This window comes from Seriola dumerili, unplaced genomic scaffold (genome assembly GCF_002260705.1).
Source record: "Seriola dumerili isolate Sdu_G_001 unplaced genomic scaffold, Sdu_1.0 BDQW01000226.1, whole genome shotgun sequence".
Lineage (NCBI taxonomy): Eukaryota > Metazoa > Chordata > Actinopteri > Carangiformes > Carangidae > Seriola > Seriola dumerili.
The window spans coordinates 2,475,943-2,498,936 of NW_019174481.1; the positions used below are offsets into that span (position 1 = coordinate 2,475,943).

A 22,994-nucleotide genomic window follows, 5' to 3' on the forward strand; every position below is an offset into this window, starting at 1 on the left:
AAGTAAATCACAAATATATCTTATAAAGTGTAAAATTTTAAACTTCAAAATATGGGAAGTTTAAATGAAAAACATGCATGTGGGGAGGAGGATATGTGGAAAGGTATGATATGGAGGTATGATAGGAACACGACAAATGGCAAACTTGTTATCTGCTTCCTCCACAAACCATCTGATGTGTCTTCTGCCTGATGTGCTGCCTGATTAAACACAGACTCACTGACTGATTGAAAATAAACACTGTGCGCGCTTGAGGATGGAAGCTGATTTGCGTGCGTGATTATTTAGCTTAATTCCCTTTTCTCCTGCATAATGTCCAGCCAAAGAGCATCATGGTCTTTCATTTATATAACAGTCACACAGCGTTTTGAAAAGAGATACGTCTTACTCTGGGTACACTAAATAAATGTAAGCAATTTAACTGTATAGACAGACCGACATATTCAAGAGCAGGAAGTGAGACAGCAAACGCTTTTAGGACAGCTATGGAATTTCTTGGTGTCAAAGAGGAAGGGAAAATAACTGCATGGATGTTAGTCAGTGGGGAATAATGCAGAAGTTGCTTTAAAAATAAACCCCAAAGAGAAACATCTAAACATCACTTAAACAGCAGCCTGGCTTTTTAATAAGTCATTTGGCATCATGGCAGAGCTCAGTTTCAACGTGGATCATGGCTATCTGGAGGGTCTGGTTCGAGGGATGAAGGCTGGAATTCTGTCTCAGATTGACTATAACAATCTGGCCCAGTGTGACACACTCGAAGGTAAGAAAATTGTGCTTCGGATGCATTTGAATTAAACTTCCCCAGGAATGTAATATACAAATACTTTTTAACTATGCCTTTCTTTTTTTTTTTTTTTTATATTCTCGTGCATATGTGTTTGAGTGTCTCAAAAGTTGAGTGCTGACAGGGAGCACCTTATCTACCCAGTTTCTTCATATGGATCTCATTTATCAAGGAGCACATCTGAATTTTCTTTCCAGGCAGGCATTCCTTTCTGAGAGAGACAGAAAGAGCAATGAGATGTTAGTTTTCAATATGTTTAAGATACCTTATACTCCCACACAGCATTCATTTTAATATGTCCACACAGAGACTCACGGTTTTGGGAGGAGTCTTCTGAAAAACATACTCTACATGTGTTTGTGTATATAATTGACTGATTATTGATAACATCAGCTGTAATGTATTTAACAAGTTGAACTAAGGTCAAAAATAGCCATGTGTGTATTACTGTGAATTATGATTCATCTCCTCCTGATTTGTAACTGCAACCTGACAAGAAGCCGCTGTGGAAAAACAGATTTTAGGGCAGAATTACTTGTGATCTGAACACAAGTCGAGCCAAAACAAAAAGGAAGTCCAGCACAAAACCCTGAGGTACTTCCACCTTCCTTTCCTCTCCTCAGACATGAAGCTGCACCTGCAGAGCACAGACTACGGTAAACTGCTGTCCTCGTCTGAAGAGGACCTGACTGTGTCTCTGGTGGACAACAAGCTGAGGGAGAACCTGGTGACTGAATTCAGCTGCCTGCGCTCCAACGCCCTGCCTCCGCTCTCCACCTTCCTCGACTATATAACGTATGCTTTAACACTGCATGTGGTTCATCATGAATAATACCAAGGTCACAGGAGAAAGCAAATAAGCACATTACTTATTTATGTCCTGTGGTTTTCTATCCATACACTATTCTCTGGTTTAGGTAGATCAATTTTGATGATGCTCCTTTTTATACTGTTCTGAATAGCATTATCTTGAGACCGATGAAAAGCACTCAAGGCCATGAAATTGAAAGAAAACAATTCTCACTAAACCAACTGAATATGCTCCCAGTTTCATAATCTCTAAAAATAAAGGTGTATCAGAAAGCAAATGTGTCTCTATTAAGAGGGCTGTATAACAGAAAATGCCACGCAGACAAATAAAGGTACTTCCGTTTACTGTGTTCTCTGTGTTGCCATAGCTACAGCTACATGATCGACAATGTGGTGATGCTGATCACCGGGGCCCTGAAACAGAGAGATGTGGCAGAGCTCCTCCCGCGCTGTCACCCACTGGGAGCTTTCGACCAAATGGCAGCGGTGGGCATCGCTCGCACCCCAACTGAACTCTATTCGGCCATCCTGGTGGACACACCGCTAGGTAGACTCATCAAATGATCAGTTTTATTCCCAAAGGTGATAAAAATATATGAAGTATTGATTTTAGTATTAAATACGCTTTCAGTCACAGAGTCGTTGTGAGTCAGTGGAGATAAAACGATCACCATTTTACAGTGGGAACAGATTGGAGATGTGGAAATATGGAAGCCAATTTATGCTTTGAAAGAATTAAAAATTATTACGATCATAACTTCAATGTCAAAATTCTGACTTCCCATCTGGTCACGTTAGAAGGTGACACGAATTCATCAGTGTGTCTTCACAAAATATGTTCTTGGTGACATTATAGGCCTTGTTCGTAAACTACCGTAAATGGCGAGGTAACTGCTAAACATGCTAGCCAGTTGAGTTAGCACAAGTCAGTATCAAGCTGTCCAAGTTCCTTTGCTTTCTTCTGTCCTGTTCACTCTCCTCCTGGCATCCTGTTCTCTGTTCCCCCGTTTCATTAAGTAAAGAGTCACTGAAATAGGAAAATCGTTCTCTGAGCTAACGAGCATGATAACTCTGTTAGCAACACAGCTAACAGACTGTGCTAGCTTTCTCCGTTTTGGGCCCTGTTCTCCCAATGGTCAGCAGTGAAAAGACCGCTTTGTGTAAATCATGTGAATTTGCAGGTCATAGTTCATTACAAGTGAGCACATTATGAAAATAATGTGCTCAAATTTACTTTGCCCACATGTTCAAATCCACTAACCGTATCTATTCCATTGAAATTACTTGATTTCGCAGTGAAATTTTCTGCAAAGCTGCTTGAACAGCTGGTGTAACCAGGCCTTTAGTTAGTCATAATTTTGAATTACCATTTGTATTTTTATCATCTCTAACTTTTCACCTGTTTTTTTTTCTTTTGTTGTCAGAAATTGGCTTCCATATTGATTAAATTCTACTACTGTAAATAAAAAAGTAGTATATGATACAGGCTACCGATCAAACTGATGACCACTGTGTTGTTTTGTAGCTCAGTTTTTCCAGGATGCTGTATCTGAGTCCAACCTGGATGAAATGGAGGCTGAGATCCTGAGAAACAAATTGTATAAGGTGACTACAGGGTGATTTAAGACCACTGACTACTATAACTAACTGTGTGTGTGTGTGTGTGTGTGTGTGGAGGGTTTTAATACTGTCATGTTTGACAACCCTCAAAGACAAATTTTACAATGTGTACTAAAAGTTTAAGGTTCTGTTTGTGATGGAGGTCAAAGTTCTCACCTGCCAGCAGACACATTATGTCATTCATGATATAAGGTCTGACCTTTAAGTGTTTTTTTTTTAAGGCTTATTTAGAGTGTTTTCACTCTTTCTGCAAGAACATCGGGGGTGCCACAAAGGATATCATGTGTCCTGTCCTGGAGGTACTGTGATAGTTTCCACTGCATGAAGTCATCACGTCATAAAGTTAAAGATTTGTTTTTGCTAAAAATGCTCCATGTGTGTGCTGCAGTTTGAGGCAGACAGGCGGGCCTTCATCATCACAGTGAACTCTTTCGGGACAGATCTCAGTGGTGCAGATAGAAGTGCTCTGTATCCGTCCTGTGGCAAACTTTACCCCGAAGGCCTGCAACTGCTGGCCAGGGCAGAGGACCACGAGCAGGTCAAAGCTGTGGCCGACTGTTATCCAGTGAGTCTCTGCTCATCTCTCAGGATTCCCTAATGAGTGCTCTGTTGTTGTTGCTGCACTTAATTCAAGTCAGACATGTGAGTAACCTTAACCTAAACCTCCCTGCAGGACTATAAAATCATTTTTGATGACCCTGAGCCGGGATCAGATTTTAAGACTCTGGAGGACAGATTCTTTGAACAAGAGGTAATATAAATTTAAAGGAGCTATTTGTAAGTTTTACTCTTGCCACATAGCCAATGTTAGCATTAACATCTGTTAACTTAATACCCTTGCCAAGAGCTTCAGCCATTGTTGCATGTACAATGCAAGAGGTTATAACACGCCCTCTGAGCAGCGCTACTTCTTCACCGAAGACACTACATCGGAGAGGGACTGTGATGAAAATCTTGTGAGACACCCAGTGTGTTAAGCATAAGTATTTATTGCAGGTTGATGCACACCAAGGCTAACAAACATTATCAGGTCAACTAGTGTAATGCCATCCCAAATCATAAGCTGTCTCTGTAAAGCATGTGTATAAACACAGTTTCTCATGTGGCTGGCTCAAGCTCGCCTCTTGCCAGCTATGTTCCCAAATAAGGCAATTCCATATCTCTCACATACATGTGTTGGATACTTAAACCTAAACATAATCTCATGTCTTACCTAACTCACAGTGAGAGTCTTCCTTGACTTCTGTCCCAGGGACAGACAGTATGCACCAAGTGCCTCTAGCTCTCCCCTCAAATGTTCGTATCCTCCTACACCCGCTATCAAATAAAGGGCCTGCAATAACCTTGACTACTGCTACTATAGGAAAATCACATCCTTAACTTGTTTTCAGTTGTAAACTTCATGGATATAAAGCTGTGTTTCTGTCTCTCAGAGCGGCTTCAACTCTTTCCTCAGGTGAAGCTCAACGCACTTGCTTTCCTGCAGCAGTTCCACTTCGGAGTATTTTACTCCTACATCAAACTGAAGGAGCAGGAGAGTCGCAACATTGTCTGGATCGCTGAGTGTGTCACACAGAGACAGAAGTCCAAGATACACAACTACATACCCATCTTCCAGGGAACAAATTAACTGAGCGATGAAGAGAAATACAAACAAACATATATTTCACATACGTAGTGTACAACAATGTAATAAATGCACTTAATCAAACTGTATAAAAATATTTGTTGATCTCTTTATGGTCAAAGTTTGGTTGTGAGGATTAGTTACTGTGGTTGCACTAAAGTCAGTCACAAATATCTTCAGTGTTTGCACTACAGACCACAGAAAATACAAAACAGAGGCCTTGTGATTCATAATAATAATTAATACTTGCTATAGTTAGTATGTCCACATTCACATTACTGCCAAACAAGAGTGTACATTACAGGAGGTATAATATTGTATAACTATACAATAGGGTACAAAATGTAATAAAAAATGTATGCATATAATTAATGTAGTACAACCAGTGGTATAAGAGTGTAAATGTGTCTGTTTTAGCAGCTAACAGGGTCGTACATCACTCATCTCTGCTTTTCAAAAGCTCGTCCTTCCTTCATACTTTCACTGAAACAAAAAAGAAAAACAAGAAGTTAAAAATAGGTCAAATCCTTTTTTTTTTTTTTTTTTTTTTGCACTGAGAAATGTAAAACATCTGCCACACCATGACAGCACAGTGTTATAGTATTGCCTGCTTGCTTGACCCAGCATGGGTCCAGTCATGCACATCCTGGTTGTGTGATGGTCTTACTTACAGCACTGGTAGGGGACCTCCAGTGATATGTAATTCTGCTGGCAGAGACGAACAAAAGCCGATGCTAATCTGCAGGGGGCTCCGGAGGAGCTCAACTTACACACCGACAAGAACTGAGCAGGATCCACCTGATGACACGGACACACTGCTGTTAAACATGAAGCTGACAATCGGTCACAAACGGCACCGTGTATGGGACTGGAAACGAGAACACATTTGTTTTGCCTGACAGATACCAAGTCCTCAACTCGGTTTCCTTCATGCCACATCTTTAAGTTCATGGTCAGGTCAGAAAAATATTGCTTTCCAACAACTGTAGATAATATTAAAACTTTAAAAAAAAACATCATATTGGTTTTATTGGAATTTTGCAATATTTCTTTTTGGAAGAATTTTTTGCTTCATCTATCTCAAAGTTGATGAAAAGTGCATATGGTCATGTTTATTCTAACAGTGTCTTATCTTGGCAAAGAAATCCATTAAAAGTTAAGAAAGGTCAGGGATGAGTGGTGGGCGCCAGACGAGTTTTCACAGTGTCTTATGTCAATGTACAATCTACGTCACCAGACAGTGATCAAAGCCACAAATGATTTCATGTTCTTTAATCTCAGATCATTCTAGGTACGAAATTGCTCATGCATGTCAGATGTGTTGTTCTACTCACCACCCTGAAACAGGAACTCAGTGGAGAATCAGGGGAAGAGAACAGATAGTCACAGCTCACAGGGCTTGTGGCTGCAGTAGCTGGCAGCCTGATACACTCCGGTTTCATCTGAAGACACACAAGATGAGAACTGGAGACTTTCACGTCAACGGAGCTCCATCAAATATGAATGTGCCGACATTTTTAGAGATGCAAGAATCTGGAGTTTCTCCTCTAACTTCTCCTACCTGCCAGCTGTAGAAAAATCTGTCCAGGTTTTCAGCTTGAGATCCACCAGGCAATGGAAAATCGTTCCCTGCTTCATTGTCATTAGTCCCTAACAGACCAGTGGACGTGCCTGTGGAAAAATAACATGTACATGTACCAGAGTCGGACCTGTTTCTTTGTATTTGTAATATCGGCACAGCCATAGCTCTCCTACCATGTAACCATCCATCCAGGGTGAAGCTGCACACTTCAATCGACAGGTCACATGATACTGATACTCCGTTCTGATTGGACACCTGCACAATGTTTGACCCTCTTCTGACAGCCACTCCACTGTCACTGTGAAATGTGTGTGTTACAGCGTCGTTGCAGTTGGCTTTCACCTGTGACACAAACATCTTTTTTATTAAATGTTTTGCTTTAAATCCTCTCATAAAAAAAAAAAATTAAAAAAAAATCGAACACCTTGAAATAAACCTGTTAAAAGCCCAGAATAGTTTTTCTCACACATGCAGGAAATCAAAGACACATTTCAAAATACCAGATAGCTGGAGACTCCAACATTCAGCTCTCATATTTCATGTTTTTGGTATTTACTGAACCAAGTTTTCTCAGCAGCATTAGCATATACCTGTCCACTGTGCTGAATGTTGATGGTGCTGTCATTCATTTCCATCAGGAGGAAGCCTGAACCGAGCAGCAGCGTGAATGAAGGGTCGGTGCTGACGTCCTGGGCGAGCAGCAGTGGACATGAGCCTGGAAGCTCGTACAGGTGGCCATCAAACGTCACTACAAACTGATCCGCAACCAGCAGAGCTCGGTCTTTTGGAGAGAGACAAAAATGAAGAGAGAGAACTTCAAGAGACTTTAAATGCATCATTTGCATGTTAGAAATTTAAGACAGCGGGTTTTTAATGAAGCCTGGGTAACGCTTTGTTTTACAGGTTTGTAATTTACTGATTAATTTCTAGGAAGTTTCCCAGATTTGGTACAAAATTGAAACATTGTTTAATTGTTATAATTTATTAATAAGTCACAATGAGTTAATTATTCCAATCAAAGTGAAAAGTGAAACTGTCTTTTATTCAGTACACAGCCAATTCCTCTGGAAGTCAATAATTGCTTATGAGCTCAGCACAACTAAACTAAGCTCTGACTAATTCCAAATAACTGAAGTTATTATAATATTTTCCCAGTAATTGGAACCAAATGACTTTTCATGAATCTTCCCAGAAAGTTTTCAGGAAATAATGGACATGTCAAATATCTTATGTGTATATTGTTGAAAAACAAACACGAGTGTGAGTTTGTTTTACGTCTGAACGGGCTGTCCATGATCTTCCTCTTCAGGCGGTAAAGTTCAGCAGTGGGTCTGATGGAGGCGAGGGTCTGCAGGGGCCTCAGGAGCCACTCCTCCAGGAGGATCTCCACCAGTCCGGCCTCGGCCACCTTCGAGCGGGGGAGCGGAGGCAGCGGCACCGACAACGCCACTGAGCACTCGCTGGAAAAACCGAGAAGATTCTGCTCAAAATATCTGACGTAGGATCTTTTTCTTACAGTTTGCTCTGGCTCAACATTTTGTAATTTAACAACAAATGCAAACAAATGAATATCTATATATAAATATCTCTGCATCACTTGTTGACTGTTGCACAGCTGACACAGCACTTTTGTTTCAGGAGCCTCTGAATGATTATATTTCAGTTTAGTTAGAGTCAAATTCAAACTGAAATAACGAACTGTTATTTACAGTTATGTGACCTATACATCTAAAAAAAACCAAACAAACATTTAAACGAAATTTATCTCAGTTTTTACCCAGGCATTTTTTTGCCATTAGGTCTTCCTGGGTATGATTGTCATACTACAACACAATGAGGAATTTTTCCCCTGTCTGACCTGTTGAAATCATTTTATGGGAGTTTTACGGGTGTAGGACGCCTTTCTTCATGTAAGTCTCAGACATGCACGATACCTGGGGGAGAATTTGTAGACAGAGGCCAGTTGTTTCCTGAGTCCAGACAGAACCGTGGCCAACCTGGTCTCTACCCAGTGGTAGGTATGCTGTCCTGCCTGATTCACACAAAACATCAGCATTTAACACACATTCATGACAACGTTTACAAGCATTTAAGTATTTTAAGTTTAACCCTACATTTGATCATATTTGGGTTATGATTAAATTCAACCTGCACTAATGTTAAGATTCTAACATTAGAGCAGGTTTGTCTTTCACTTTTTCACATCCAGCAAATGTGTGTGTTACCTCAACATTTTGCTTCTCCATCCACTCTGCCAGATATAATTATATTTTACAAGTTCATCATTAGTTTCTGTTTTAGTGACTATTACCACATAATTTGAGTTGATGACGCACCAGCAAACATGGCAGAAACCTGGATAAAGTGTTTAAATGCAACAGTATCCTGTTTCGAGGACATCCGTGTTTCTTAAATCCAGGATATGAGCTCATATCACAAACCACGATATAACAACAGATGATCAGGATGGTCTAATAACACAGTCGTAAGTGGGACACTTGTGTGACTGTTCACAGAATCTGACACAGAATCAGACGTGCACACACTCTAACAAATATCCACAAAATGATCTAAATGACCCAAACAGAAATGACCGATATAAAACTTAAGACACCATTGTGCAGGTTGCTCACCACATCCAGGGCAACGCTGAGTGTGGCGACGCCGGCCTGAGCCAGCGGTCTCAGCTGAGGGTTCCCCAGCAGAGCGGGCAGGACCTCCACCAGCCTGTCAGTCCACAACGAGACCGCCTCCCTCCACAGCGCCTCCAGCCTCTGGCCGTTCACGTCCTGGTACACTCCTGCCAGAGTGGCCAGGGGCCCTGAAGCCAGAGCACAGAACAACATCAGGGTTTGACTTATGCTTTTAAAGACTTCAGGCATCCAGAGAGACTGAAAATGAGCAACAGCAATAAATCTTTTTTTTTTCTTTCTTTTACGTCACTAAGGTTACAAAAAAAAAAAGTGAGGACAGGTCGGTGGATCCTGGCAACACAAACATTCCATGATCATGTGAGAAAAAAAGACAATGAATGATGTGAGATGTTTTTCATGCCTCAGATAACCAAGTAAAGGAAAAGAGGATTACTTTATGATTCAGAGAATTGGATTCGTGCCTGTGAGGAAAGGCAGGGATCAACTGTACTGCCCTGAATATGTCTATATTTACAGCAACTACATTTACTGTGAACGCACATCTACAGTACGCCATCACTGCATTGCAGCTCCCGTACTTTAATGTACTTGTCTGTACAATAAAGATTTTTTCAACAGCACCAAACGTGGACCTCCTTAACTCACGCCTCAGTTCCTGTTGTCCCAGCAGCGAGGCGTGCTGCAGCAGACTCAGGAGGCGCGGCAGGCTGTCGGTCACGGTGCGACGGAGGGGGCTGTTCTGCCACGGAGCCAACAGACCTCTGTCTCTTTGCCCCAGCAGAGCCTCGACTTGCTGGGAAACATGAAGGGGCACAGCGCTCAGCTCCTGGAGCAGCTCACTGTCTCTGGACTGAAGAGGTGGTCGTGAAGAGAGACAGTCACCACACTGAAAACTGCACACCACATGCATTTGTTGACAGGAAGTTAATCCTACAGTTGTTGTGTTTTGTTGTGGTTACCTGTCGTCTGAATTCAGTGAGGAGATGCTGTAACGTCTTGATTCTCTCCAGCAGTTTATTCCGTATCCGAGAGCTCAGGTGGAGAATCCGTGTCTGTGAAAACAACAAGATACAGGATTTAAAGGCGTCATACTGCACTGTAGCTACTGTAGCTCCTTGTTTACATTGGTGATACCTCCACTGCAGTTAGACTCTCCAAACAGCCACTTGCTCTCAGCGTCAGCCTCTGATTGGCCGTTCCCACAGACACGCTGCCCAAAGTGGCAGATATGCTGCTGCTGTCTCTTTTCTGCACATCCAGCATCAAACTGCGATTTGTTCCCACACACGCCACCACAGTGAGGTCCTCACAGAGGCCTGGACCTGGACGTGAAACGAATGAATTCTTCATAATCATAGTCTTCTTGTTTTTTGGTGTTTTTGCAAAAATGATTATATTCTATATTATTTTGTATTTACCGTTCGCATAACCTGCTGTGGTCTGAAGACATCGTCCCTCTATCGTCCCGTTCAGCCACATCCTTTCTCTGCGGTCCAGTCTGGCCTGCACCTGGAGACCAGAGCCCCGGGGCCAAGACAGCGCACTGCCCCCCACTTCCACGCTCCAGTTCCCTATCCGAGACTGTGAAGTGTATACACTCGTTTTTATGAAATGTATAAAGTCAATCCCAGTCTCCGTTACCGCTCGGCGAGAAAGCAAACAAGCATATTTTTCCCAAAATGTCAAACTGTTCCTTTAAATTAACCACATGCACATCCCGAATCCCTGCCCTAACATAATCCTAACATTCACCTTTGAAGAAGGGAAAATAGACTAAAATGTCTTCACAAAAACATCCTCATTCACCAGGTTTAAAACTTAAATCAGTCCTCCCAAAGAAAGAAATGCACAAACAGAGAGTATTATATCACAATAAAGTGAGAGCAGCAATGTAATAAAGGCATTGTGCCCAATAAAAGAGGAGTGACATGATGTTCCCTGTTTGACCAATGTTATGGAGACACATTATTGTCGATGATTCTAGTTGTTCCAGTTGTTTACCTCAGAGAACAGAGACACGTTGGTGCCCTGAGCAGTGGAGGAGTTGGTGAGGGCGAGGGTGAGGCTGCAGTGGAACGGGTGTCCTGTCACAGACAGGCGAGACTGTGTGTGAAACAGCTCCTCTCCTGAGTTCACTCTGTGGGATCCTGACCACGAGAGAGTCTGAGATACGCACAGAGACATGTGATGTTATATTTTTTTAGGTAGGTTTCATCAAATCACTCTTTCAAGTTGGAAACTCTCCGAGAATGCATTAAGACAAGCAGCGAGATCCATCACTCATTGTTACTACACATTATCAGGTTTCATGAATGTGTGTGGACTCACAGGCTGGGGGGGGCAGAGGCCCAGCAGCACCGTGTGCTCCAAATTATCCCTGAGGTTGGTTTGGACTTTGGCCAGCATTGTGTGTGAGGGACAGGGTGCAGGAGACACTTTGTCCAACCCAACATTAACCTGAAGGCTGTGCATTCCCCGCGGACCCTTCTGGAAACAACACGGACACAAAACTGAGACTATTTTCACACCAGCCATTCACTATCAGACATGTTCATCCAGTTTGAAGCGGCGCACCTGGTACTTCATGCCTTGCTTGACGCTCCTGTTGTCCCATCTCAATTCTGCATTTTGTGAATATGAGTTTCCCTCCTGACCTACTGACACACAACCTTTAACAGAGGACACTGCCATCTACACACACACACACACATACACACACACACACACACACAACCACACACACACACACACACACACACACAAAGTATCAAGAAGTTTTGATGATCCATAATTGCATACTATGCATAAATGTCCATTAGCATCCACCAAGAGTTCTGGAAGTGTAGGGGATCCACCAACCTGCTGTGTGGAGAACAGAGCACATGCCTGCCCCCTGCTGGAGTTGGTCTGCCACTGTTTGTTCAGGCTGAGGGAGACATTGACGGGGACGGCACTGTCCCATGACAGATGGGTCTGCATGCAAAGAAAAAAAAATCAAAAACAAAAACACATAGTTAAACTCAAAAAATAATTCACATATCTATTATTTTCCCTCTAAAATGCTTGAACTGAATTATCATCTTTGTCTGTTGTCCTGATCCATTAGATAAAACATTTTAAATGGTGGACAGGTGTGGTGATAAGCACCATGCACGTCAGGGATATCTTTTACTCCTAAAGAGGCAAAAGTATGAAGCTCTTTTTTGTGAGTGGATCTGTAATCACTGTCTATTAAAGGGCAATGGATCATTGATTGATTGATTGATTGATTGACATTTATTCATCATTTAAATGTATTTCTAAGTAAAACAATGTGACGTTTCACTAAGTACTTAAATTACACATTACAATGTAGTTTAATTTAAGTAAACAACATTATGCATGGTAACTAATATCGTATTACAGTGAGCAGATGTATAAAACGTTCCAAATAATGAATACTTAAAGACTATGTTTAGGTTGTATTGGCTTGTACTGAGGAACTTTGTTTGACAAAGAGGTTTTAATATTAGAAGAGACACAGTGACCTGCTCCACTTGAGTTAATAGAATCAGGGTCACAATAGATCATCTTTATACAAAACTGTGGCGGCTGTTTCAAGTGCTGAGCTCCATTTCTCGGTTAAGTGACGTGCTGAGGTAAAAAAATGAAAGTGCAAACATCCTCATGTACCTGGTGGCTGCTGTGTCGCTCCCTCTGTGAGCTGTGTGTGTGAAGGGACAGGCGGCTGAGTGCGGAGGAGAACGGCTGTTTCAGCTCCAGCCTGGTCTCGTTCATCTCCTCCGACCGACTCCAGGAGCTGAGAGCTCTGACCTTCAGGTGAACAACACACACTTCATGGCCACAGAGAGCAAAACAAAAATCCAAACACTTGCCATTTAAAAAACACTCTTGGATTTTTCATAAACAGGCTAAAGATGTGTTTGCATGAAAGAGTCTGGGTATTTAAATCATTGCAGCTGCGTTTCTACTGTTGAAAAGTCACTAACATCCCAGCAGCAACCTCCGCTCGTGAGCAACAACATTTAGGTTTTCAGGGTCATGACACACTTTGTACAGTCTGACCTGCTCCAGTCGTCCATGCCTCGTCCAGCCCAGTGATAAACTGTCTAGTCGGCCCTGTAGGGAACGCTCCAGTGTCACCTCCAAACTGGTCCAGCGAGGAACGCAGCTGATCTGAACTAAGATCAAGGACAAGTTTAAGACATCAACAATCTGTGGCCGGCTCATATCTGAGGTCTCAGTGATTGTTGTGTGGTTCTGCAGAGTTGGTCTGCAGTGGTTTACCCTTCAGGGTCTGGTTCCCCATCTCCAGTGCTGGAGGAGCAGAGTACAGACCAGACAGGCTGAACTCCTGATTGCCCCACACAGCTCCATGTTGAACTTGGTAGCTCCAGCTCCTGGCTTCATACACTGTCCTCACTGCTACTGTCCTGGGGAGCGGCTTCAGCTATGGTCAGGGTGTGGACGGACAAAAATGTCTATTAAAGTTTGGTCAAGGATCAGAGGAAATCTACTGTACCGGTGGGTACGGCAGAGGAGAGAACATGTCAATTTTTGTTTGTTGACAAGAGAATTACAGAGCAATGTTGCCAAGAAATACCTGTGGGTACGAGTGTTTGAGCTCCAGAGCCTGTCTGTATCCGCTCTCGATGGCTGCCAGTTCCCCGAGAGCCCACAGCCTCCTCCTGCCTGACAACACCTCCAACAAGCCCGACACACTGGACTGAGACTGGTTCAGCTGGAGAGAGATGGTGACATGTCATGCCAATGTAGCCCTCGGTGTAAGAGTAAAGGATTAAAACATGTCAGTTCCCAATAAAGTTAAAGAGAATAATTTAGTTTAATAAAAGATAAAGATAACCATAAGATAAAGTAGCCATCAGCAAGATATGATGTAAATAGTTAAACAAGTTGTTAAAATAACAGTTCTAAACAATATAAGCAGCAAACTTTAGTAAACTAAAAGAAAAAAAACAAAACATCTCGTGTCTTTAGTTTCAGTTACTCTGATTAGTTTTCGCTGCCATCAGTCTGTGTCACCTGTGGAGCTGGTCACAGGTGTGGTAGAGGGCGGGACGGAAACAAACAAAACAAACCGTAACGACAGAGAGAAGACGAAACTAGGTAAAAACAGCAGGTGAAAGTGTCTGTAAACAGAAGGAAAGTGTAGCAGTAGACAGCCATGGTTTTGCTTAATCACGGTTGAATCCAGTAAGATGTTGTGCGAGTGTGTCTGCGCGAAACTGAAGGCGGCGTGCAGCTGGACCAGAGGACGCCATTACTAACCGGGCAGGACTCATGTAGTGTGTCTATGCTAAAGTTTACAACCGGCAAAGTCAGAGGACAACACTGCTGATCGGACAATGCACTTTGAGTGTGGTTGTGCCAAAACTACAGTCTATAAGGACAGAGGACGTCATGGTTGATCGTGTTGAAAGCTGTAGGTGTGTGTCCCGAGCGGGACTCCGTCGCCGTCGAGCTGTTTCTCGTCGGATTGGGACATGTGTCTGTGTTTTGCCCTGCTGAGGAAAAGCATTCAGAGCATCACGCGGGCCTGCAACGTTTTTGTTTTGTGTGTGTGTGTGTGTGTGTGTGTGTGTGTGTGTGTGTGTGTGTGTGTGTGTGTGTGTGTGTGTGTGGGTGGGGTTGTTATTATTTTAAAGTAGTCTAATTAGTCTTAATTTGTTTATATACTCCTTAAAATACAGACAGTAAACATGTTTCTTTTCATTCTAAAGAGTTGTCTGGGATCAGTTATGTAAAATATAGACAAACGGAGTGCAGGGGTACGACACCAAAGAATAACTGCTTTACAAATGAATATAAAAAAACCCCAAAATGATAGCATAGCGAGTGTAATTCCAGGAGGGGATCAGGACAGTGTTACTCACACCTTGTGCACAGGTTTTACAGAACATGTTGCTTCATTCTTCATTCAGATGCTGTATGATGAAATAACAGTGGCTTTGAGAATAACAACCCACCTGTGAGCGGACATTCAGGTGTGAAGGCAGGTAGATCAGCATCTCGGGGATATTCTGGACTACCTTCACCATCAGGTCCTTGCTGGACAAAAGAACATCTATCACTTAAAGAGTGTGTGTGTGTGTGTGTGTGTGCATGTGTTTGATTGACAGAAGGCACGGCTTGGTATTTTATATTTGTTTAATTTTCAGATTTCACTTATAAACAATGGTCCTGTATGGCTGACAGGTGTGTGTGTGTGTGTACCTATGAGGCAGATGGTGTCCCTGGATGATGAGTGCAAGTGATGAGCTGAGTTCAGGGTTCACAGCCATGGAGCACCTCAGCTGTGACTCGGTGAGTCTTCCCCAGGCTTCCAGCTGTATCAGCAGTCACAGAGGTTGTTAGCACAGAAGAACAAAGTTTCTGGAAATTTTGAGTGCCGGCGAACCTTTACCTGTAAAGTAGGACTCATTCGCCCCTGTACGGTATGTTTAAGTGTAACTCTGGCCTCCTTGGACCCTCCATGTGCCCTCCAGCCTCCTACGTCCCCCACCACCCGGACCCTCCAGTCTTGACAGTGAACATCTACTGAGGCACTCCGCAGAGGACCTGCAGGTAGGATTAGACAGGTATAAGCATCACCATCACGAGAATAAAAAATGTTTTGCAAGAGAAAACTGAGAGCTACATTTATCCATTGCTTTTACTTTGTCATATGGAAAGCTGAGGCAAAAGTCAAATGGTAACATCTGCTGATCAGTGAGTCTTTGATATTGAATTTGTATGGTCGGATTCAAGGCAAAACTTCATGATGAATCAGAGAAAGAAAACATAAGGCTGGAGTTGCGTGTGGTATGAAACTTGCATGCTTGAAAGAGAACATAAAAACAGACCTGAAATTAAGTAATTATGATAATACTGGTTATATTCTAGCAAATTTCTTCCATATGAAGAACGAAAGTTATATTCCCTTGTCCCCTTTAAAGATACTGCGAAATAACCACAGAAATATTTCCACATCCCAAACTTCATGGAACACTAGTTAAAGGAGGGGTGAAGCACGCACATATTATATCCAGCTGTTATTGCAATCTGACCTTTGAACTGAGCAGTTAATGCAGTGTCGAGGCTGAATTGTGTCCCTGTTCGATTACAAGCTGGTGGAGAGTAGGAGAGCTGCAGGGCCAGACGTCCATCAGCCACACTGACATTAAAGCCGGAGGCGAGCAGCTTGTATCCGGCCACAGTGAGCTGAGCCCTGGACTGAAGCTGAGAAAAGACCCCCTGGATGGAACATAGACCCTTGGAGAAAGAAAAAAACACAAGCTGTTTGTTCCCTAATAGAATTAAATATGTTTTTGGAAAACACACAAAGACACATTTAAACCACCAGGATAAAAAGGAAGACTAAGACAATATCCCCCCAGTTCAATAAATAAATAATGTAAAGGACAAATCAGTCTTAATATTGAATGGTTTAAAACCATCATTCACTCACCTCTATACTGAGCGGTAGCCCTCTGTCATGTAGCCATGACCAGCTGTGCCACATGCTTCCACTTATCTCATTGGTCATGGGGAAAGATTTCAGCTTTAGTCTCAGTCCTGCCTGCTGACCTCCAAACTGGGAGTGTAAGATTAATGCCTTCCCCTCAGAGGAACCAAGCTCTACCTGCACACACAGCCACTGTGGCGTTAAATCATCTGAGAGAGGGACCGTACACCTTCACTGACTGAATTGTTTCCATCAATCTTGAAAACTGACAACTGGTTGAATCTACTTGAGCTTCTTACCTGCATGCTGTTGTTTCCAGGGACTCCCAGTTTCTTCAGATAGTTCACTGTGTGTCTGAAATGACCCTTCACTCTGACTGTCTCATACGTCTTAGACAGTGCCATCTCTTGAGTTAGCTGCAAGACATCCAGAGTGTCAGCTGCAGCAGCTGTTATATAGAATTCATGATCGAAACATGCACATTTCTACAACGCTCTGCCATCTGGTTTCCACTTGAAGACCAGAGCACCACACAAATGGGAACAGTTTTCTTCTTTTTGCTTCTGTCTGATTTTTTCCAGCCAGCAAAGTTGTAGCTGGGATATAGTTACATACACATTATCATCCGAGACCTCCGATCCAAGACTTTGGGCTTGAGTGGTTTGAAAGTGAATTTTTCATCCCTAAATTGCTTGAGTATGCTAATCACTGCTCTTACCCTCTGATTCCCTGCACTGCTGTTGAATATGTAAAAGTACGAGCCATTGCCATGATGCCCAGAATTCACTGTAACTGCGGCATTTGCAGGGAGACCCAGCTTCTTCAACACAGGCACAGAGTGGTTTAGATTAAGTGATGCTTCATGTTTATCCTGCAACAACAACAGCCAAGAATTAAAAAACAGGCAACATCTTAACGTCACATGTAACACAGTGTAAATGTGAAATTTATTGCATTTTAAAAGCAATTAATTTACTCTTTATTTTTTTTATTGTAACAAATGTAAAAGTCCAAATGTTTTTGTGCAACTCCACACCTTCATTTTCTTAAGAGCCAGTGAAGCCTGTAACTCGGTATCATCTATCGCCATGGAAACCTGAGATTCAGCAACGTTTGGGGAGACAACCAAGAGCCCAGAAGCCTGCATCCTGTGTGGACTACCCCACGCCTAGAAACACAGGGAATGATACAATGATGCGATAAACAATTAATATTCTGTGTGTGTGAACGAAGAATACACTCAGTGGTTTCTGTACCTGAATCAGTGTGCAGTTGTTGTGGTACACCACTGACCCCTGCAGGCCTGACTGTGACATCACAGCTCCACTGGCTCTCACAGCACACTCGTCCATCTGAAGGAGGGCCTCTGTGTCATACTGCTGTTTTCCAGTCCTGCTGCTTACTCTCACTCTGCTGCGTTCAGGTAAACCCCTGAGAGCAGGAAGGCTGTGACTGAGCTCACCTTCCACACTTAGCTCTGGCCAGGCCCTTGCATTAAGCCTCAGGAAACCCCTTTTGCCCTCCAAATCAGTGTCCACCGTGGCTGTCCAGATACCCTCAGCGTCCTGCCACACTGATCCATTCAAATGGGCCTAGAGTGGATAAGAAGACAGTTGTCATTTTGGCTGGCAGTGGTAGCAAATAAATACCTTTATGTGGACTGGACTCAGTTGCGGATACTTAAAGATGTCCCACCTGTCATCCGAGAGGATTCTTCAGTTCTTAATGACTGGTGAGGGTCAGGAGCACCTGGGTCTCCTCATCAGCCAGTGAGAACTAAAGAAGCCTTTTGGTGAAGCATCTTCAAGTATCTACAACCAAGTCCGGTTAATGATCTAATAGAAACCTGTTCTGATTGGTTGGTTGATTCGTCCATTCATTCATTCAATCATTGAGCTTCAGTAATCATCACCGAAGTCCTACCTGGAACATCGGGCACTTTGACTCCAGAGCCCAGAGCCACTGTGCTCTTCCTTCTGCCTCCACGACTCTGTTGGCTCTAATGTGACACGTCCCAGCTTTGATGAACAGAGCCCCACTCTGCTCAGGGCCTCCAGGAGCAGTAGCCTCTATGGAGATCACTTGTGGCAGACCTCGACTCCTCAGCCCAGGGAAGGAGTGAGCGAGGGTCCCAGTGATATGCTGCGGCCTGCAGGACTGTGCCAGGTCCAGGGTGAGGTCCTGGTTGTCCGCCCTCAGAGAGGAGGTCACTGTCAGCTGGCAGGGGGAGACTGATAGGAGACCCTGAAGAGCCAGGGACACTGGGAGGACCATTCCCTATAAAACACAGATGTCTGAACATAGATCCTTTCCTTGTAATAACTAGTTATTTACATTCATTTTTCCACTATGCAGGTGTTGTGCCTATAGTGTTTGGGCTGTCAAATACAGTACACATGTATGGATAGTTCCATCATTACCACAAATCTCAGCAATGTGGATAAATATTCTACCTGCTGGTTTTTAATGTAAATGCTTCAGCTCTGTGTCACTTTAGTGGCAGCAAGTCAAATGAGGGAACTAAAGATTTAACATAACAGCTGTATCATCTGTAGTATTGTTGTCCTGCTGCTGCTGGTAAATGAGCTGTAGCTTGACCTAACAGGCTGGAAACTATTTCAGAGGACGCCGTGTTGACATGGACAAATCATGTAAGAAATCTCAGGAGTGACGTCACATTGTCACAGTTAGAAGTAACAGCAATATTTACACCTTAAACATGGTTATTTATTCAGGTTTCCATGAGCAGTATTACACAGAACTTTCTTACCTGTAGTGCAGGACAGTAGTTGGTCACATTGACAGCGTAAAAAGACCGGTCCCCTTCTGTTTCTTTGGCCTCCCCCCATTTACCCCTGAAATAACATGGTCCCAGCTCCAGGCCGACCTCCACACCAGGCAGATGTGCCGTTGAGACATTCAGAATTATTGCCCCGTGGGAGGGAACTCCCAGCATCTGTATTGCCTCTATAGAGTGCTGGACAGATGCTTTCAGACTAAGACTGGGGAGACAAGTTAGGTACAGAGTGAGACTGCCTATCTGTTCCTCCGCAGTCTGGAGAACGGTACTGAGATTTGTGGAGCAGCCAGAACGAGTGATGGAGACGTTGACTGAGGTCTGTGGTGGCAGGAGCGTCTATAGGGGAAAAAATGAAAAAAGAAAGATAAGAACTGGGATAATAAAAAACAAATTAGATTCAGGAACTCACTATATAAAGTGCTGCCAAAAATGATTAAATGCTTATGAATATAAAAGCAGACATGTGAGCATTACCACAGATATACAGCTTTTTAACCTTAATAAGTCAAATAAAAAAGGAACATTGAGAAATTCCCATACAGACAAGACCATTACTGAAGAGACTGGCAGCCTCCACCCCATTAGATTTTACATTTATGTACCAAAGCGGTTGATATTGTAGAACATTTTCCTGAGATAGTGTGGAGGTTCAAATTTAAATCCCAGATAAATCTAGATTGTTCAAACCAAACCAAACTTATTATAGTTTGTCCTGTGGGGACTGTGACTGTCTGTTGATATATCTCAGTCTGGACTAAAGTAGTGGGCAGAACAACAGACTGACACTGCTAGTGTAGCTAAAAACCATTGGGAGGGTAGCACCCATTTCAACCACGGTCTTGTTACCACTGTTTTCGTACAGTATTGGTGTTATCAATGAAATGTGTACTATAATGGAAAGATAAGAGTCATCTCCAAGGTGAAGATGTTTCTTTTGCTTTCCTTCCGCTGGGAAACAAGTTTCCTGACATGTTTTCTTGTTTCCTCTCTAACCTTCAGTAAGACACATCGCTGCTGGACAAAAACACTCCAGCTGGTCCTCCTGTCCTCTCCCCTGTGTTGATTTGCCAGAAGACGCAGTGAGCACACATCACTTTCCACCTCAAACTGGGTCTGACTAGCTGTGGTCGACATGCTAACAGTGAGTCCCACTGGTAAAGCAGTAGAGGCCAAGTTTTGCTCAAGTATGACCCTGAAGGAGATGGAGGGCTTCCAGGCGGCAGTCATGTCCATCTGAGCAGAGTGAGTATTGAAAGAGAAGCGAGCACTTCCAGAGAGAGAGGTATCATGGAGCTGACCTGACCCCCGGAGGTCCACTCTGTTTGGGATGATGGAGGTGAGAGAGGCCCAGTGGTGCTGGAGGGTCCAGCTGACTTCAGCCTGTTGGTCTTTTAGAAGTACAGACAGGAGGCATTGGAGAGAGTCCTGCTGGTTTTCTAAACCCAGAAACCCTTTCAGTCCATCTTTCCCTGCTTGTCCACGTACAGTTAAAGATGTTTTATGAGCTACTGCCCCCTCATTACTCCCTACCTGCACCCACACCAGCCTCCCCACCCCTTTACACCGGACAGACACCAACAGACTGGAGCTGACTGAGTCCCATGCTACATTGACATCTGCCCAGATGTGACACCAGCTTTCCAACCTCACCCGACCTGTCAACTCCACTTTGTGTGTAACACTGCGGGTCCCATACTCGAGCAGCCCATGCCAGCCATACAGCCCAGCCCTCTCCAACCTCAGTCCCATATTCAAGTCCGTTCTCCAATGGCCAACCACCAACCCGATCCCCAGGGCCCACCTCTGAGGCCCCGGCCGGAGCAGGAGCCTGAGATCAGATTTGGTGGGTACACCCAAATACGTCAGCAGTAACACGGAAGAATGAGTGAGATTCGCTCTGAGCTCCTTCTGACCATTGGAGCTGTAACAACCTTTAGCTTGAGCACTGAGGCTAAAGTGAGAGAGTGACAGGCCGTAGCAGATCCTGTTGTGTGGTCTATAGGAGCGAAAGGCTCGTACCTCCACAGGGCGACCTGCCACATTTCCATAGCACTGGGCTGAGAGACGGTCTGCGATGGCGTCCCCTGTGCAGTTCATCTGTGTAAACAAAACCCCCTGTTGGTAAAGTTTGTTTTTCAAAGGAGAAACTGAAGGAGGAGATGGGAGAATTTCTGAGGAATTACTGAAACCAGACACAAAATATTGTGGTACACCAACATGCTGATCTGAGCCCTAATTATAAAACAACATGTTTAATGTTGAAACACTGTTTCTGTTTCATTCTTAGTGCTTCATTTGATACTACTAATCACGGCATGCTATTGGACATGCTAAGAAATATTTTGACATCTCAGGAAATACTATCATTCCCTTTGCTGCGGAGAGCTAGATGAAAAGACTCAAATATATATATACTCTAAATATGCATCAACAGCCAGCAGCCGCTTAGGTTAGTTTTGCATAAAGCCTTGAAACAGAGATAAATGGCTATCATGGCTCCGTCCAAAGATAACACAATCTGCCTACCAGCATTTATAAAGCTTCCTTTTCACATAGGTTTTTGTACAGATTAAATAAAAAAATATATAATGTGAAAGAAAGCAAATAAGCAACAAAACTTAACTGTTTCAGATGCTACATACAGGGTACAGATACCTTAGTCTCTCATTTGGGGATCTAACAATGTAAATGTTAAGGTGTGGTGTCCCTCAGGGAACAGTACTTGGGCCCTCTTTATCCTCAATTTGGACTTTATATTTTTTGTTATAGTTATACCAGTGACATACTTTATAGATTTTTACAAATCTTCCCACCAGTGATGCAGGTCCTTTAGATTCTCTGATAACTCATTATACTAAATGCTTAAACACGTGGATGTGCCACCACTATGTAAAGATCATGGATAAAGATAAATAACGGCCCAATCAAGCATTTTCAGTCATAGGCAGAAATCTGCAAGTGAATGTGTTTAAATGATTAAAATTTACCTGTAAAGAGGTGGGTAAGAGTCCTTGAAGCAGTTTCATCTGTTGCCATAGAGACACTACCAAAATAGCTGTGCTGTTTTTTGATCCAATGTTGAAAACGATGTCAGCCAGTCTTTCATCTTCCACGTGGAAGACCAAACCTGTATCTAGTCCCTCTGTTTCTAGCTAACAGAGGAAAAAAACATAAAACACTAGAAAGGCAAATAAAGATGTGAATCCATAAAGGAAACTTTGATTCCTATTAAAAAAGGAAGTTGCCAGGGATAGAAAAGTATATTGTCATGATAGTCCTTTACCTGGTAGTGTGCTTTGGCTTGTATGGAGCTTGATAAACCTCTTTTCAGCAGGGCTCTGACTTGATGCTGCAGCCCTGAGAAGTATTCCCATCGTGGGATAAGATGGTCTGACTTGCCACCTTTAAATTCAGCCTTCAGATATTCAGGTCCAGCCTGCAGCTCTGCCAGAAGTGACAGTCGACTGCCATCCTGGGCCCACCTTACCTGGACACTACTGTTAGCAGGTATACCTGTATCCAGAAGACAAAGAGACTGAGAGACAGGGAGGGATAAAAACCAATCAAATATATGTTTTGTATAATGTAATGATTACCTGTGGCATTGAGCAGGTGGAGAGAGTGAGAGAGGTGGGTGTAGATCTCCCCC

At 43.2% G+C, this 22,994-nt stretch overlaps 1 protein-coding gene across 1 annotated transcript; it reads left to right on the forward strand.

Moving 5' to 3' along the window:
• The first annotated feature begins 642 nt into the window (after positions 1–642).
• Positions 643–4,847, forward strand: LOC111228908 (V-type proton ATPase subunit d 1-like). The gene is made up of 8 exons (XM_022755020.1): positions 643–763; positions 1,411–1,582; positions 1,966–2,144; positions 3,123–3,202; positions 3,439–3,516; positions 3,606–3,782; positions 3,891–3,968; positions 4,674–4,847. Exons 1-8 carry the CDS (start codon positions 643–645, stop codon positions 4,845–4,847), a joined length of 1,059 nt encoding a protein of 352 aa, XP_022610741.1.
• The last annotated feature ends 18,147 nt before the right edge of the window (positions 4,848–22,994 follow it).

Excerpts from the sequence above, each read along its gene's own strand:
- LOC111228908 (XM_022755020.1), top strand. The coding sequence starts at position 643 with ATGGCAGAGCTCAGTTTCAACGTGGATCATGGCTATCTGGAGGGTCTG. Across the intron at positions 3,517-3,605 it reads TCATGTGTCCTGTCCTGGAG|TTTGAGGCAGACAGGCGGGC; the intron begins GTACTGTGATAG and ends TGTGTGCTGCAG. Across the intron at positions 3,969-4,673 it reads ACAGATTCTTTGAACAAGAG|GTGAAGCTCAACGCACTTGC; the intron begins GTAATATAAATT and ends CTCTTTCCTCAG.